The 12,062-nt window shown below is 40.0% G+C and overlaps 1 protein-coding gene across 5 annotated transcripts; it reads left to right on the forward strand.

The window, feature by feature from the left end:
* The first annotated feature begins 2,161 nt into the window (after positions 1-2,161).
* LOC100919292 (heterogeneous nuclear ribonucleoprotein H1) lies at positions 2,162-11,540 on the forward strand. Of its 5 annotated transcripts, XM_031953536.1 has the most exons (14): positions 2,162-2,301; positions 2,791-2,909; positions 4,211-4,366; positions 4,560-4,703; positions 6,343-6,481; positions 7,489-7,667; positions 7,753-7,824; positions 7,881-8,014; positions 8,127-8,262; positions 8,580-8,639; positions 8,732-8,821; positions 9,497-9,589; positions 10,118-10,167; positions 10,762-11,540. In XM_031953536.1, the coding sequence occupies exons 2-13, from the start codon at positions 2,813-2,815 to the stop codon at positions 10,165-10,167; spliced, it is 1,350 nt and encodes a 449-aa protein (XP_031809396.1). In that variant the 5' UTR covers positions 2,162-2,301; positions 2,791-2,812; the 3' UTR covers positions 10,762-11,540. The 5 variants fall into 5 exon arrangements, with proteins under 5 accessions (XP_031809396.1, XP_031809397.1, XP_031809394.1 ...); XM_031953537.1 differs by lacking the exon at positions 8,732-8,821 and having other exon boundaries at positions 8,580-8,669; XM_031953534.1 differs by lacking the exon at positions 10,118-10,167.
* The last annotated feature ends 522 nt before the right edge of the window (positions 11,541-12,062 follow it).

Raw genomic sequence — 12,062 nt, forward strand, 5'->3', positions numbered from 1 at the left:
CTAATTTTGATCTCAACATTTTTAACAACGAAAATACCTTTTAAAATGAAACTAATATTTCCAAACTTTTTTTTTTTTTTTTTTTTTTTTTCTGAAGTAATTGGGTTTAAGTAAATTGCCCAGGGCACACAGCTAGGAAGTGTTAAGTGTCTGAGGTCCCATTTGAACTCAGGTCCTCCTGACTCAGGGCTGGTGCTCTATCCAGTGGGCCACCTAGATGCCCCTTATATACATTTTTAAGAGAAAATGGAATTGTGAAGCACAAGTTTTAAGGAAAAGAAAAAAAAATTGGTAGCACAAGACAGTGTTAACAATCCTGTACAAATTCATATGTCATCTAGACATCTCACTCTATATAATCAATTTACATTGTCTTGTTGATATGTTAATGAATTATTTGATAGTTGATCATTTGTATTTCTGTTCCTACCTAAGACTACCTTGTATTTTGTACACTTTTAGCACTCAGTTTAATCACTGGAATAAAAAACAAACTGTGTGGGTATGATTGAAAATACATTTGAAACACGAAAACTAAGTTTCTTTTCTCAAATCTACACTGTTTTTGTAAAATGGTGACTCAGCTGCAATGGTTTTAATTATCATTTTCAAGCAGATGATTCCAAGATCTATCTATGCCCAGCGTCTCTCTGGAGCATCAGTCACACATCGCTGACTGCCCATTGGGGAATCTCAAACTGGAGACATCTCTAACAGAACATGAGACTTTCCTATTTTCTATCCAAGGCACTAACAGATCTTATAAGAATCCCTGCAGCTTTTAAAGAGCTGGCCTAGAACCCACAAGACTTAAATTCAAGTCCTGAATGCAGGTCTTATCCTCTCAGTGTCCTGGGCAATTTTCTAAGAACACAAATTATAGAGAAGATCCTAATTTGCACTGACAAGATTTTCCTCATCTAGGAGATCTTTACACCAATAAAATCACAAGTGCAGTCACTATCTCAATGGAGAATAGTCAACAAACACTTTTTAAGCCTCTACCCGTCCCACGCATAAGGCTGAGCATCCAGATAATTGTAAGGGAATACAAAGGCTGCTTGTGGCTTCAACACCCAACAGCTGTTTAACTTTACAATATTTAGTTTTCTTCATTCTCCAAAATCCTAAAGCCTGCCAGCCACTGCTCTGACACTTAATCCCGCACTTTCTTTTACTTCACTTTTCTGTGTGGATGGCATGCCTATGACCTAAGCTTTCTGAGGGCAGGGAATACTTCTTTCTCCTCCTCACGTTATTCTAGTACTGAACTTTCCGGATAGCAGGCGCTCAAAAAAATGCTCCAGGACGCCCCAAACTCAAGAGAAATAGGATTCCCTACCGTTTCTGAAGGAGCTCACCAGCAGCTCCCAAGCCCGGTGCCAAGGGAACACGACCCGGAGCAGGGGATTTGGTGAGGCTCCGTGAAGAGAGGGCGGGGGTACCCCCTCTTCTCATCGGGGCCTCTCCAGCAGGGGTATTCCGTGTACCCCCAAACCAACATTTATTAAGCGCCTACAGAGGGCCAAGCGCGGGGGCCACAAGGACAACAAGCTCTGGCGCTGCCCTCGAGGAGGTTCCGTGCTCCCGCGTTTAGGCCTTAGGGCCCGCAGGTTTCCCGGACCCGGGAGCCTCCGCGGAGAAGCCCCCTCTCGGGGGCGGCGGCCCCGGCGAGACCGGTAGAGATAGTAGTGAAGGCCCAGCGCGTGCCCGAAGAGGTCGCGGATAGAGGGGGCGCTAAAGCCTAATCTTTGCAAGGCCCTGATGTTTGCGACAGGCCGGAACTCGAGACATTTCAAAGACCCCGGCTCTCTTTCCTTACCGGACAAGGAGTTTAACCCTATCTGGGAAGAAGGCCCACCCACTGAGAGCGGGAGCCACTAACACTACAGACTAAAGGCCGCCACCCTAGGCCCTTCATAATTTGCCCCTCCCCCACCTTGGCGGGCCTGAGAAGCGAATCATCAGCAAGTTGGCGCATGCGCAACAGGCAAGATAGTAAGCGGATGGGCACGAAGTTCAATATTCGCGGTAAAGCGCAAGCGCAGAAAGGGCGTGGGGGGTCTTAGTGGGGGAAGGGTTGGGAAGGACTGTGGCCAAAGCGCAGGCGCGCGAGATTCCTGTGGCGGGAGGAGGTTGGCGCTCGTGGAACTACGCTTGCGCACAAGCGTTGTGTGACGCAAGGGGGCGGAGACTGGAGCTCTTCTGCGCGTGCGCAGAGCGTGCTCAAAGGGGTTTATCTAGGATGCGCAGGCGCTCAGCGGTCATTTCTTCGTAGCCACGCCGAAGTCAAGTATCGAGGTGAGCACCGGTCGGCTCTCACCCAACCTCCGTCGCCCGCGGGAACGGCACTTCTCTCTGGACCTCTCTCGGCCTGGTCCCCGTCGGCACTCTGGGGGGAGCGCGGCGCGTTGTGGGCTGCGGTTCGGGTCGGCCGGAGCTTGTCGGCGCCTCCGAGGCCTGCGGGCCGAGGCGACTCCATTGTGTGCGGAGCAGGAGGAGGCGGAGCGGAAGCAGCCGCCGCCATTTCCTCGGCCGCCCGCCCGCCGGAGAGAGGCTCGGCCGGCGCGGCCCCGGAGGCGCGGGCGACCGGTTTTGGGGGCGCGGCGGATGGTTGGGGTGGTTGGTATAGTGGGGACGAAGGACGGGTTACCGGTTGTGAATCCCCGCTTGGCGCGGGGGCGCGAACGGCTGGGAACGCGGGTGAGGGGGGGGTGAGGGGCGGGGCGAGGGCCTACCCGGGAGGCGGGGGGAGGAACCCTTTCCTCACCCTCGGCCCTCGCTTCGCAGCCGCCGCCACTGACTGAACAAGATGATGCTGAGCACCGAAGGCGGAGAAGGCTTCGTGGTGAAGGTCCGGGGCTTGCCCTGGTCCTGTTCGGCCGATGAAGTCCAACGCTTCTTCTCAGGTAAGCGGGCGGGGGTGGGGCGGGGTGTAAGATGGGGGGGGAAAGTGAGAGCGCGCCTTTGGGCGGCGGCGGCCGCGCGCGTTGGCCTCGCGTCCGCGTAGGCCTCGTGCCCGCGTAGGCAGCAGGTCGACGGGCGGGGGAGGGGGGCCGCGTGGTCCTAGGCAGTCGCGCGCTCCTGGCGGCCCCCTGGCGGGGGAGCGGCCGCTTGCTGCAAGTCTCGCGCTGCTGCTTGGGGGGAGGGGGTGGAAGTTGGTTTCGCTTTGCGTCATTACACAATGGAAATTGCGAAACGACCGCAGCTTGCTTACGGGAAGTGGATTGGAGAGGCCGGGTTTGCATTAGCAAAAGGCTTCCTCCCCCTCCCTCCTTGGATCCTTATGGTTCTTATCGTTCTGCTAAAGGAGGGCTGCTTGGAAATGCATCTAATGCTTTGACGAGAATTGAATGTCTCCTGATAAACATTTGACTGTCTCCTACATAGCAAAAGTATCGTGGAAAGGCTGGTATGATTTTTTGTTTAGGACAGATGAAAGCCGTGCATTTTTCCTTTGGAAAGTAACCTATGATTCAAAGTTAGAAACTTGGAAATGTTGAGATGGATATTTAACAAAAAACGAATAATAGGAAAGCTGTGAAAGGAGTCGATTTGGAAATAGATTTGGTTCTTTAAGTTGTCAGTGGCTTATTACTTGGTATTAGTAAAATCCTGGAGAAATATGGGAAGATGAAGCTTTTATATGGCCTGTTCAATGAAGCTGTTATGGATACATAAAAATAAGCTGTTTAGCAATTTATAAGGTGGGTCAATAATTTCATGCTTGTACTGTTACTATATGAAGCCATAGTATTCCTGCTGCTTGATGTACTGAGAATGGTAAGTCAAGAATGTTTCACTTGGTATCTTATCTTGGTAAAGAGGAATAAGTATTTAACCTTTCCCCCCAAAACAAAATTAATTTGAGGCTGGGTGGTGTTGTTGGCATGCAGTCATAAGGCTGATTTTTTTTTTTTATTTTTATATATTTTTAGTAATAGAGATAGAATGTAAAGGTCTGAAGTTGTAAAAATTTGTTAAGGATTTTAAAACCCCCTAAAACTTGAGATTTAACTATTCTGGTATCTTTCACTTCGAAAACTTAAAATTATAAACTGTCATAATGTTGTATTCAGAATAATTTTGCTTCCAGTAACAATACGGGCATCTAATACAAAGTTTTAAAAATCATAGTTGTAGGGAGCAGCCAGGACCTAACCAAATGGTTAGATATATTAACTGTCAGTAACAATTGGTTTCTTCACAGAATGCAAAATTCAAAATGGGGCATCAGGCATTCGCTTCATCTATACCCGAGAAGGCAGACCAAGCGGAGAAGCATTTGTTGAACTTGAATCAGAAGATGAAGTCAAATTGGCACTGAAAAAAGACAGAGAAACAATGGGACACAGATATGTTGAAGGTTTGATTTATGTTGACATAGTAAAAAGTGTTAAGTGTGTAGATTTTACCCCCCCTTTCTGAATTTTAGGTAATTGACCGCATGGAAATGGTCATCTAAGTGAGTTTTTGGCACCTCCTAGTATACCTAAAAATAAGGAAATCTTTCTCATTCTAACATTCCGAAATTGACTAATTCTAAGCACCTCTTGCAGTATTCAAGTCAAACAACGTTGAAATGGATTGGGTGTTGAAGCATACTGGTCCAAATAGTCCTGATACTGCCAATGATGGCTTTGTACGCCTTAGAGGACTCCCATTTGGCTGTAGCAAGGAAGAAATTGTTCAGTTTTTTTCAGGTATGTAGTAGTGCTTGTCATTGGGCAGTGCATTCTGGCTAGTTCAAGTAATTGGAGTTATTTAGATGTACTTGTTTGGACAAGTTGAAATTTTTAAACACTGAATGCTCTTCTCTCTGGTTTAGAAGTTCAGGGACTTTCAAATAATTTAAGCCCATAAATTAGACTACCTTAAAGCTGGAAAACAACTTGGATTCTAAATATCACTAAATTTTTAATTTTTTTTATACTTGGTGTTGTAGTTTAAAGTAGATATTTAGATGCTAGAGGATTGTCCTCAACAGCTTAACTTCTTTCTACACATTTGCTGTTCAGCATAGTACCTCAAGTTTATAAGGTAAGATGCACTTATCACCATGACTAGACTGATGTACTTTAATTTTAACTAACACTCTTCCTGCTGTTATTCATTATTGTAAAATGACACTGCCGGTGTCATGGGATCAAAGTTAAACTCCTTTATGTTCTCTGGAGCAATACTATGGAGCCTCTTCCAAGGAAAACCTGATTATAGCCTGGTAATTGTAGGCTACTAGCATTGCAAGTTGCCTGTCTTAAGTAAGATTGCAGAGGAATAATTTGCAGGTACTGTTTTAAATTCTATTGCTGATTTTTGAAAAATGCTGTCCCTGTTTACTTAAGATAGGGAAATGCTCACTGAGGTAATGTTTTGGGCCTAAACTAATTGAATGTCTAACACAATTCTGATGTGATTTGCATGAGTATTTTTCTCATTGAAAAGTTTGTAATAGAAATGTTTTTTAAGTTTTTGAAAAATTTGACTAGTTGTTTCTAGGTCTAGAATGCAATATTAAAGATGGAGGGCTTTTGTGGTTTAATAGTTTATAAGTATTAATTTCAATCATTTAATAGCATATTTGATAACAATATTTGAATCCTAGTCATTGTTTTTGACTAATGTTCAAATATCTTATTAGAATGAAAATTTGAATGCCATTTGTCACTTAATGTAATTTCATATCTTACTCCTAGGAAAGTGTTTTTTAAGACTTTTTGTAATCTTGGAAATGTATCCACGAACTGGAAATTCCATCTTTGAAAACGTTTTAAGTGTTATCTTACAATTAAGAACATAAAAATTGCATGATTGTCTTAGATCAGTTGTGTTTTAAAAGTCAGGTTATTTGATCAGTTTTGTGATCTTAGCAATGTTTTTATTTCATCATTGTATGTGTACCTAAATATGCAAAAATTGTCTTGAAAACTGAAGTTCCACTTAGCTTTATTTGTAATATTTAATTTAAAGGAAAGAAGACATGTTGGCAAAACTTGTTAGTGTGTGAAACTTGATTAGTTTACTGTGTCATTCTATCTTGTGTAATTCTCAGCAATGAGAATGTGTTGAAAATATATAAACTGTTGTCAGTTTTAATACATCCCCTATCAGCAAGTAAACTGTATATTTGTTTGCTCATTTTTGTGCCACAGGGTGTTTTAACAATAGTAAACTTATATGGAACTTCATGTCAGTGCATATTTGAGTACTTAAAGTTAAAAGCATACCATTCGCCTAAAATATTTACAATTCTGGTGTATTTAAAGCTATAAGAAGAATCATTTCTGGGCTTGTGATGTTAATATTGCCCCCCTACTGGGGTTATTTGTCCTTGGGTTGAAGGGTTGGAAATCGTGCCAAATGGGATAACATTGCCGGTGGACTTCCAGGGGAGGAGTACGGGGGAGGCCTTCGTGCAGTTTGCTTCACAGGAAATAGCTGAAAAGGCTCTAAAGAAACACAAGGAAAGAATAGGGCACAGGTGGGGATGGATGGTTGGTTGGATACGTCACTTTTCTTATGGTAAATGATAATTAAATCCATATTCTCTCTGCTTGAAAGGAAATGTATCTATTTCCTAGTCCTAGTTAATAATTAAAATATTAAAACTTAAGTTACTATCAGATGCTAAAGTTACATGCAAAAACTTTCCAATGCCATATATTATAGACACAAAAGCTTAAGGTTAAATTATTCCCATTCAGTTAAGATGCATTTGCCAATTAAGGTTCTTAATTTCTATAAGTAACCATAAGTCCATGGAGTCGAGAGACTATGGCTTTAAAAAAAATTTAGTGTAAACAATGGCTTTAGCTCAATATCTAGTAAATTAATATTACCATAAGAAAATGTGATAACTTTCTGAACTTGTTTTATAAAGTTGAAATGCCACAAACTTTTCTTGCTGTATATAAACTTGCATTGTAACGTTAAGCATAGCTTTCAAGAAATTGTCACAAAAGGTTTTATTCAATTTTGCTTGTGACTATTTTTCATTGAAGCATGCGCTTACCTATGCTGATTCTTACTAAGAAGCATAGGATATGTGGGGTACTTGTTAAAGGCAAAGTAACTGTAGCATTGAGCTAGAATGTTGGTGAAGGCTGGCTTTTTAGCTCACTTGTTACACATTGCCAGTTAATTCAAATGTTGAAATGTTGATAGTTGAGTGGAATTCATTCCCTCCTAAAACATTTTACTTTTATATAAATACTCCTCTCCCACCCTTAAGGTTGGGCAACAGTAGTTTTGTTTTTTTTGTTTTTTGTTTTTTTTGTTTTTAAAGGAGGAGTTTAATTTTCCCCTCTAAAAATGACGTTTTTATAGTCAAGAGTAAAATCTGGTCATTGCCTATGCAAATGTAAAGAAATCTGGCTTTTTAAAGTATTTTGTCAGTTTCATGGCTATGACTAGAAATATTGTCTTGTGTAATTATACCTGTGCATGAGATGAAGGACTCACTAGTTTTCTATATGAACAATGTTGTAGGTATATTGAAATCTTCAAGAGCAGCCGGGCAGAAGTTCGCACTCATTATGATCCTCCTCGAAAGCTAATGGCTATGCAGCGGCCAGGTCCTTATGACAGACCTGGGGCTGGCAGAGGCTATAACAGCATTGGTAGAGGAGCTGGGTTTGAAAGAATGAGGCGAGGTGCTTATGGTGGAGGTATGTGTACCTAAGAAATAAGATATCCCATTTAAAAAAAAAAGCTTCCTGTTAAATAATGACTCTTCCCCATTAACCATTTCAGGGTATGGAGGCTATGATGACTACAATGGATATAATGATGGATATGGCTTTGGGTCGGATAGATTTGGAAGAGGTAAGGTAAGAATTGTACTTCAAAGCTGGAGGATACTTACACTTTTTTAAATCTAGACCTAAATTACTGTTTTTCAGGAATGTCTGATCATAGATATGGAGATGGTGGGTCCACTTTCCAGAGTACAACAGGCCATTGTGTGCACATGAGAGGATTACCTTACAGAGCTACTGAAAATGATATTTACAATGTAAGTTTTTCAGATAAATATGATAAATAAAAATATGACTTTAAAGAACTAAAGGCTTTTTATAGAAGGTAATCTTAAAATGAGAGCATAACCTGATTCTTTTTATGCCCAGTTTTTCTCACCACTCAATCCTGTTCGAGTACACATTGAAATTGGACCTGATGGCAGAGTGACTGGAGAAGCGGATGTTGAGTTTGCTACTCATGAAGATGCTGTGGCAGCTATGTCAAAAGACAAAGCAAATATGCGTGAGTCTATTGGACTTTTTGTATCCCAGGAAATTTATAGCATGCACAGCAAAAATCATTTGCCTTGTGATCATTAGTTAAAGTATGAGAGGTTTTTGTCATCTTGATTTCTATTAACTTGGCTTGGTGTACACAGGGTAGTTTCAAATAGTTTTTAGGGAATTGAACAGTAATTATAAATTGTAATAGAAAGAGTATAAGTTTTAGCATTAATAAAAAGCAGGAGGGTTAATTTAGGCTGCTTATTTATATTTAATACTAAAATTTAAGAATAACTTGCATAGTAAGTAATCTTTCAAACCTTTTTCTCATTTCAGAGCACAGATATGTAGAACTCTTCTTGAATTCTACAGCAGGAGCAAGCGGTGGTGCTTACGGTAGCCAAATGCTAGGAGGCATGGGTTTGTGTAAATATCACTTTAGTGTCTTTTTTTTAAGCTAACCTTGTATGCCTTTTCTCTCATTTCAGAACACAGATATGTAGAACTCTTCTTGAATTCTACAGCAGGAGCAAGCGGTGGTGCTTATGGTAGCCAAATGATGGGAGGCATGGGCTTGTGTAAATATCGCTAGTTTTTTTAAAAAACAAAACATTTATATTTAAGTCAATTATATTTAAGCTAAGTTATTTATGTTTAGTATATATTTAACTGAGTTTAGTGTAATCTTGAGTCAGGTCCTTTGGAAGGCTATTCCTTCCATTCAGATGGAAGTTATTTATATTAAGACTTAAAAGTTTTTAGTGAAGTAATAAAATTTACAGATTGGAGAATAGATTGTTGTTTGTTTGGGGGGGGAGGGAATTGTAAATAACAATTACTTAAAGAGCCTAGTCTTGCCTAATGTCAGTAAAAAAGGACCTGGCAATACAATATGAAATGAAGTACCTTGTTAAATAATTGAGGGGGATGAGTGGTGTCCAATTTTACCTCAAGTGAAGGATGTCATTTCATTATTTGCATCCATTAAATTTAATATAAAAAGAATCTAAGAAAAGCAGCTTTGTAATAATGCCTCTACTTTATTGAGTCCTGTGGATCTATTACACTGTACATATAGTGGAGGAATAAAATGCTGTTTAAAAATAGCTTTAAGAATTACTCTAGAACAGGATTGGTGATAGGACCAAGAGGTCAACTCTGGAAGGTCATGTAGATTTAGAAGTGCAAGCCAGGTACCACCAGGTACCATATGGCCTTGGAAACAAGAACCTAATGTTTTCTTAACTTAACAGCAAACCAGTCCAGTTACGGTGGTCCAGCTAGCCAGCAGCTGAGTGGGGGTTATGGAGGAGGCTACGGTGGTCAAAGCAGCATGAGCGGATATGGTAAGCATGTTTTAATTGTGGTTTAAATTTTTTAAGGCAGGCATGTTTATAGACGGGGGGAAGGGAAATATATATGCAGGTTCCTTTTTGAAATTGGGCATATATGATAGCGGGGTGGTTGTTTGCTTTGGTAGTGGTGGGACAATGGTGGTGGGAGGAATAAATGCTAAGCATAATTGCTTTATTAAAATTTTGAGAAATGAGCATTGGGGGAAGTGTTTCATAAATGGCACCTAGTAGTAATTGATCATAACTTGCTGTCGAGCCAGAAAATGTTATCTGCCTCCATTAAGAATAAAAATTGTGCCTTTTGTGTTTTTTTTTTTTTTTTAATTTTAAGTTTTTAAACTTTTTTTTATTAGTAACTTAACTATTCTAGATGGGATAATTAAATGGTAGACTGGCGGTTGGGTTTAAGATCATATTTTCTAGACAGTTAAAACTAGGATTGGTTTTGGTTTATTTTCAATTGGTCTAAAGAATGGTGATTTTGGTATTATAGTCTTACCCTACAAAATCCTTTTGCAGACCAAGTTTTACAGGAAAACTCCAGTGATTTTCAATCAAACATTGCATAGGTAAATATTTTCTCGAAAAATCTAATTTAAATTCCCAATAGCAAATATTTTTTTTTTTATCTGTTGTAATAACACTTTCTATAGCAGTCAATGGCTCTGACTTTAACTCCATGGAGGCTGCCATTTTGGGCACAGTGAGTTGCCATTAGACCAACTGTAGTCTCACTTCCTGCCCACCATGAATAGGAAAAGCAAGAGACTTCCCCCTGTGCTCCCTATTCATATGCCATTCAATTAACATTGTGAATGTTTTATGTTAAATTTTTTAAATGCCTGTTTAGCTTTAAAATCATTGTGAAAGTAATTTTGCAATTTTTGAAAAACACTAGTTTTCCTTTAAACTTAAATTTTTAATCCTTAAAGATCCATTAAAATGGTAGCACAGGAGTATGGCAAGTTGGTACAGCAGTGAAGGGGTTAACGGAGGCCTGTTTGGAGTAAGGGTCCCCCTATCCCAAACATGTTTCTCTCTCCACATAAAACAGCAGCCATTGTGCACTAAAAACAAATTTTATTTATTTTTGTGATTACTGTTTAACGTGGCTGGTACTTTGAAATGGCTATTAACTTTTTCCCACGTATATCTCTTTTCAGGGAGCCAAGGAGCGATGAACAGCAGCTACTACAGTAGTGGGAGCCGTGCATCTATGGGAGTGAACGGAATGGGAGGGATGTCTGGCATGTCCAGTATGAGTGGTGGATGGGGAATGTAATCCTGATCACTGACTCTTGGTCAACTTTTTTTTTTAAAGAAAAAACAAACAAAAACGAAGTTTAACAGTTTTGCAATACAAGCTTGTGATTTATGCTTACTGTAAGTGAAATCAGGATTGTTTTAAAAACTTCAGGTTCAGTATTTTTGAACACAGAAAAACATTCATCTAGGATGTAATAACCAAGTTGAGTAAAGACTATAACTGTTAAACAATTTCAGCTTTTCTCAAGGTAGTTATGTTGTAGGAGTGTACTTAAGCAGTAAGCGTATTTAGGTTAAAGCAGTTTCAATTATGTTAAATGTTGCTCTTATACCACATTACATGGAACACTGTTTGAGATGCATGTTGGGAGACATGCTTTTTTGTAAAACAAATATAGGAGCTGTGTCTGCGATTCAAAAGTGAAACATTTGGCATGTTTGTTCTAGTTTATTTCGTTTACTATCCTGTAAGGCACGTACGTTTTAAGCTTTTTTTTTTTTTTTAAGTTAATGGGGACAATTTTGAGACGCAATACGGATACTTTAGGATTTGGTCTTGGTGTTTGTATTAAATTCTGAGGCCTTGATTTAAATCTTTCATTGTATTGTGATTTCCTTTTAGGTGTATTGCGCTAAGTGAAACTTGTTAAATAAATCTTCCTTTCAAAAACTGGAATACATATTGTCCTTAATTTTAACAGTGTCATTATTTGGCACTGTTTCTTAAGCAACAACTGTTAAATGTGCATGCTAGGTTTCCTCACCATTCCCTGTTGAAGTGATTGAGTGACCTTTATTAGTATATGAATTCCCTATTTAAGAGAAAAGCACAGATTACCTTCAGAACCCTGAAAAACTACCTAGTATTTGGAGTTATTTGCTTAAGAATTTGGGACTGTGTCACCAAAGTATCTGGGTACCTAGTAATGTCCTTGTGGGGAAAAGACAGGATATGAGTGCCAAAAGTCAAATGGCCATCCTTTGGCAATCTACCTGCAGAGAGAAGTGAGACTGAAACTGCCTGGTTAGTCAATAGAGCTGTTTCAGTCTGGGGCAATGGTAACTTGGGGTGTGTACTTATGCGCCTTTGAATATGCATATATCAGATTTTCTAGATCATTTTATGGCAGATCCTAACTTTACATCATTTTTTTCAACTACAAAGGAAGAAGAGGGGTTTTGCTTTAACTAGCAACAA

The sequence above is a fragment of the Sarcophilus harrisii genome, chromosome 2 (assembly GCF_902635505.1).
Source record: "Sarcophilus harrisii chromosome 2, mSarHar1.11, whole genome shotgun sequence".
NCBI lineage: Eukaryota > Metazoa > Chordata > Mammalia > Dasyuromorphia > Dasyuridae > Sarcophilus > Sarcophilus harrisii.

What these genes read in the sequence shown, in the direction of transcription:
- LOC100919292 (XM_031953534.1), top strand. Translation starts at nt 2,813, where the DNA reads ATGATGCTGAGCACCGAAGGCGGAGAAGGCTTCGTGGTGAAGGTCCGG. An exon ending in GGGACACAGATATGTTGAAG is followed by an intron (nt 4,367 to 4,559) that starts GTTTGATTTATG and finishes CACCTCTTGCAG; the next exon opens with TATTCAAGTCAAACAACGTT. An exon ending in AGCAAGCGGTGGTGCTTACG is followed by an intron (nt 8,640 to 8,731) that starts GTAGCCAAATGC and finishes CTCTCATTTCAG; the next exon opens with AACACAGATATGTAGAACTC.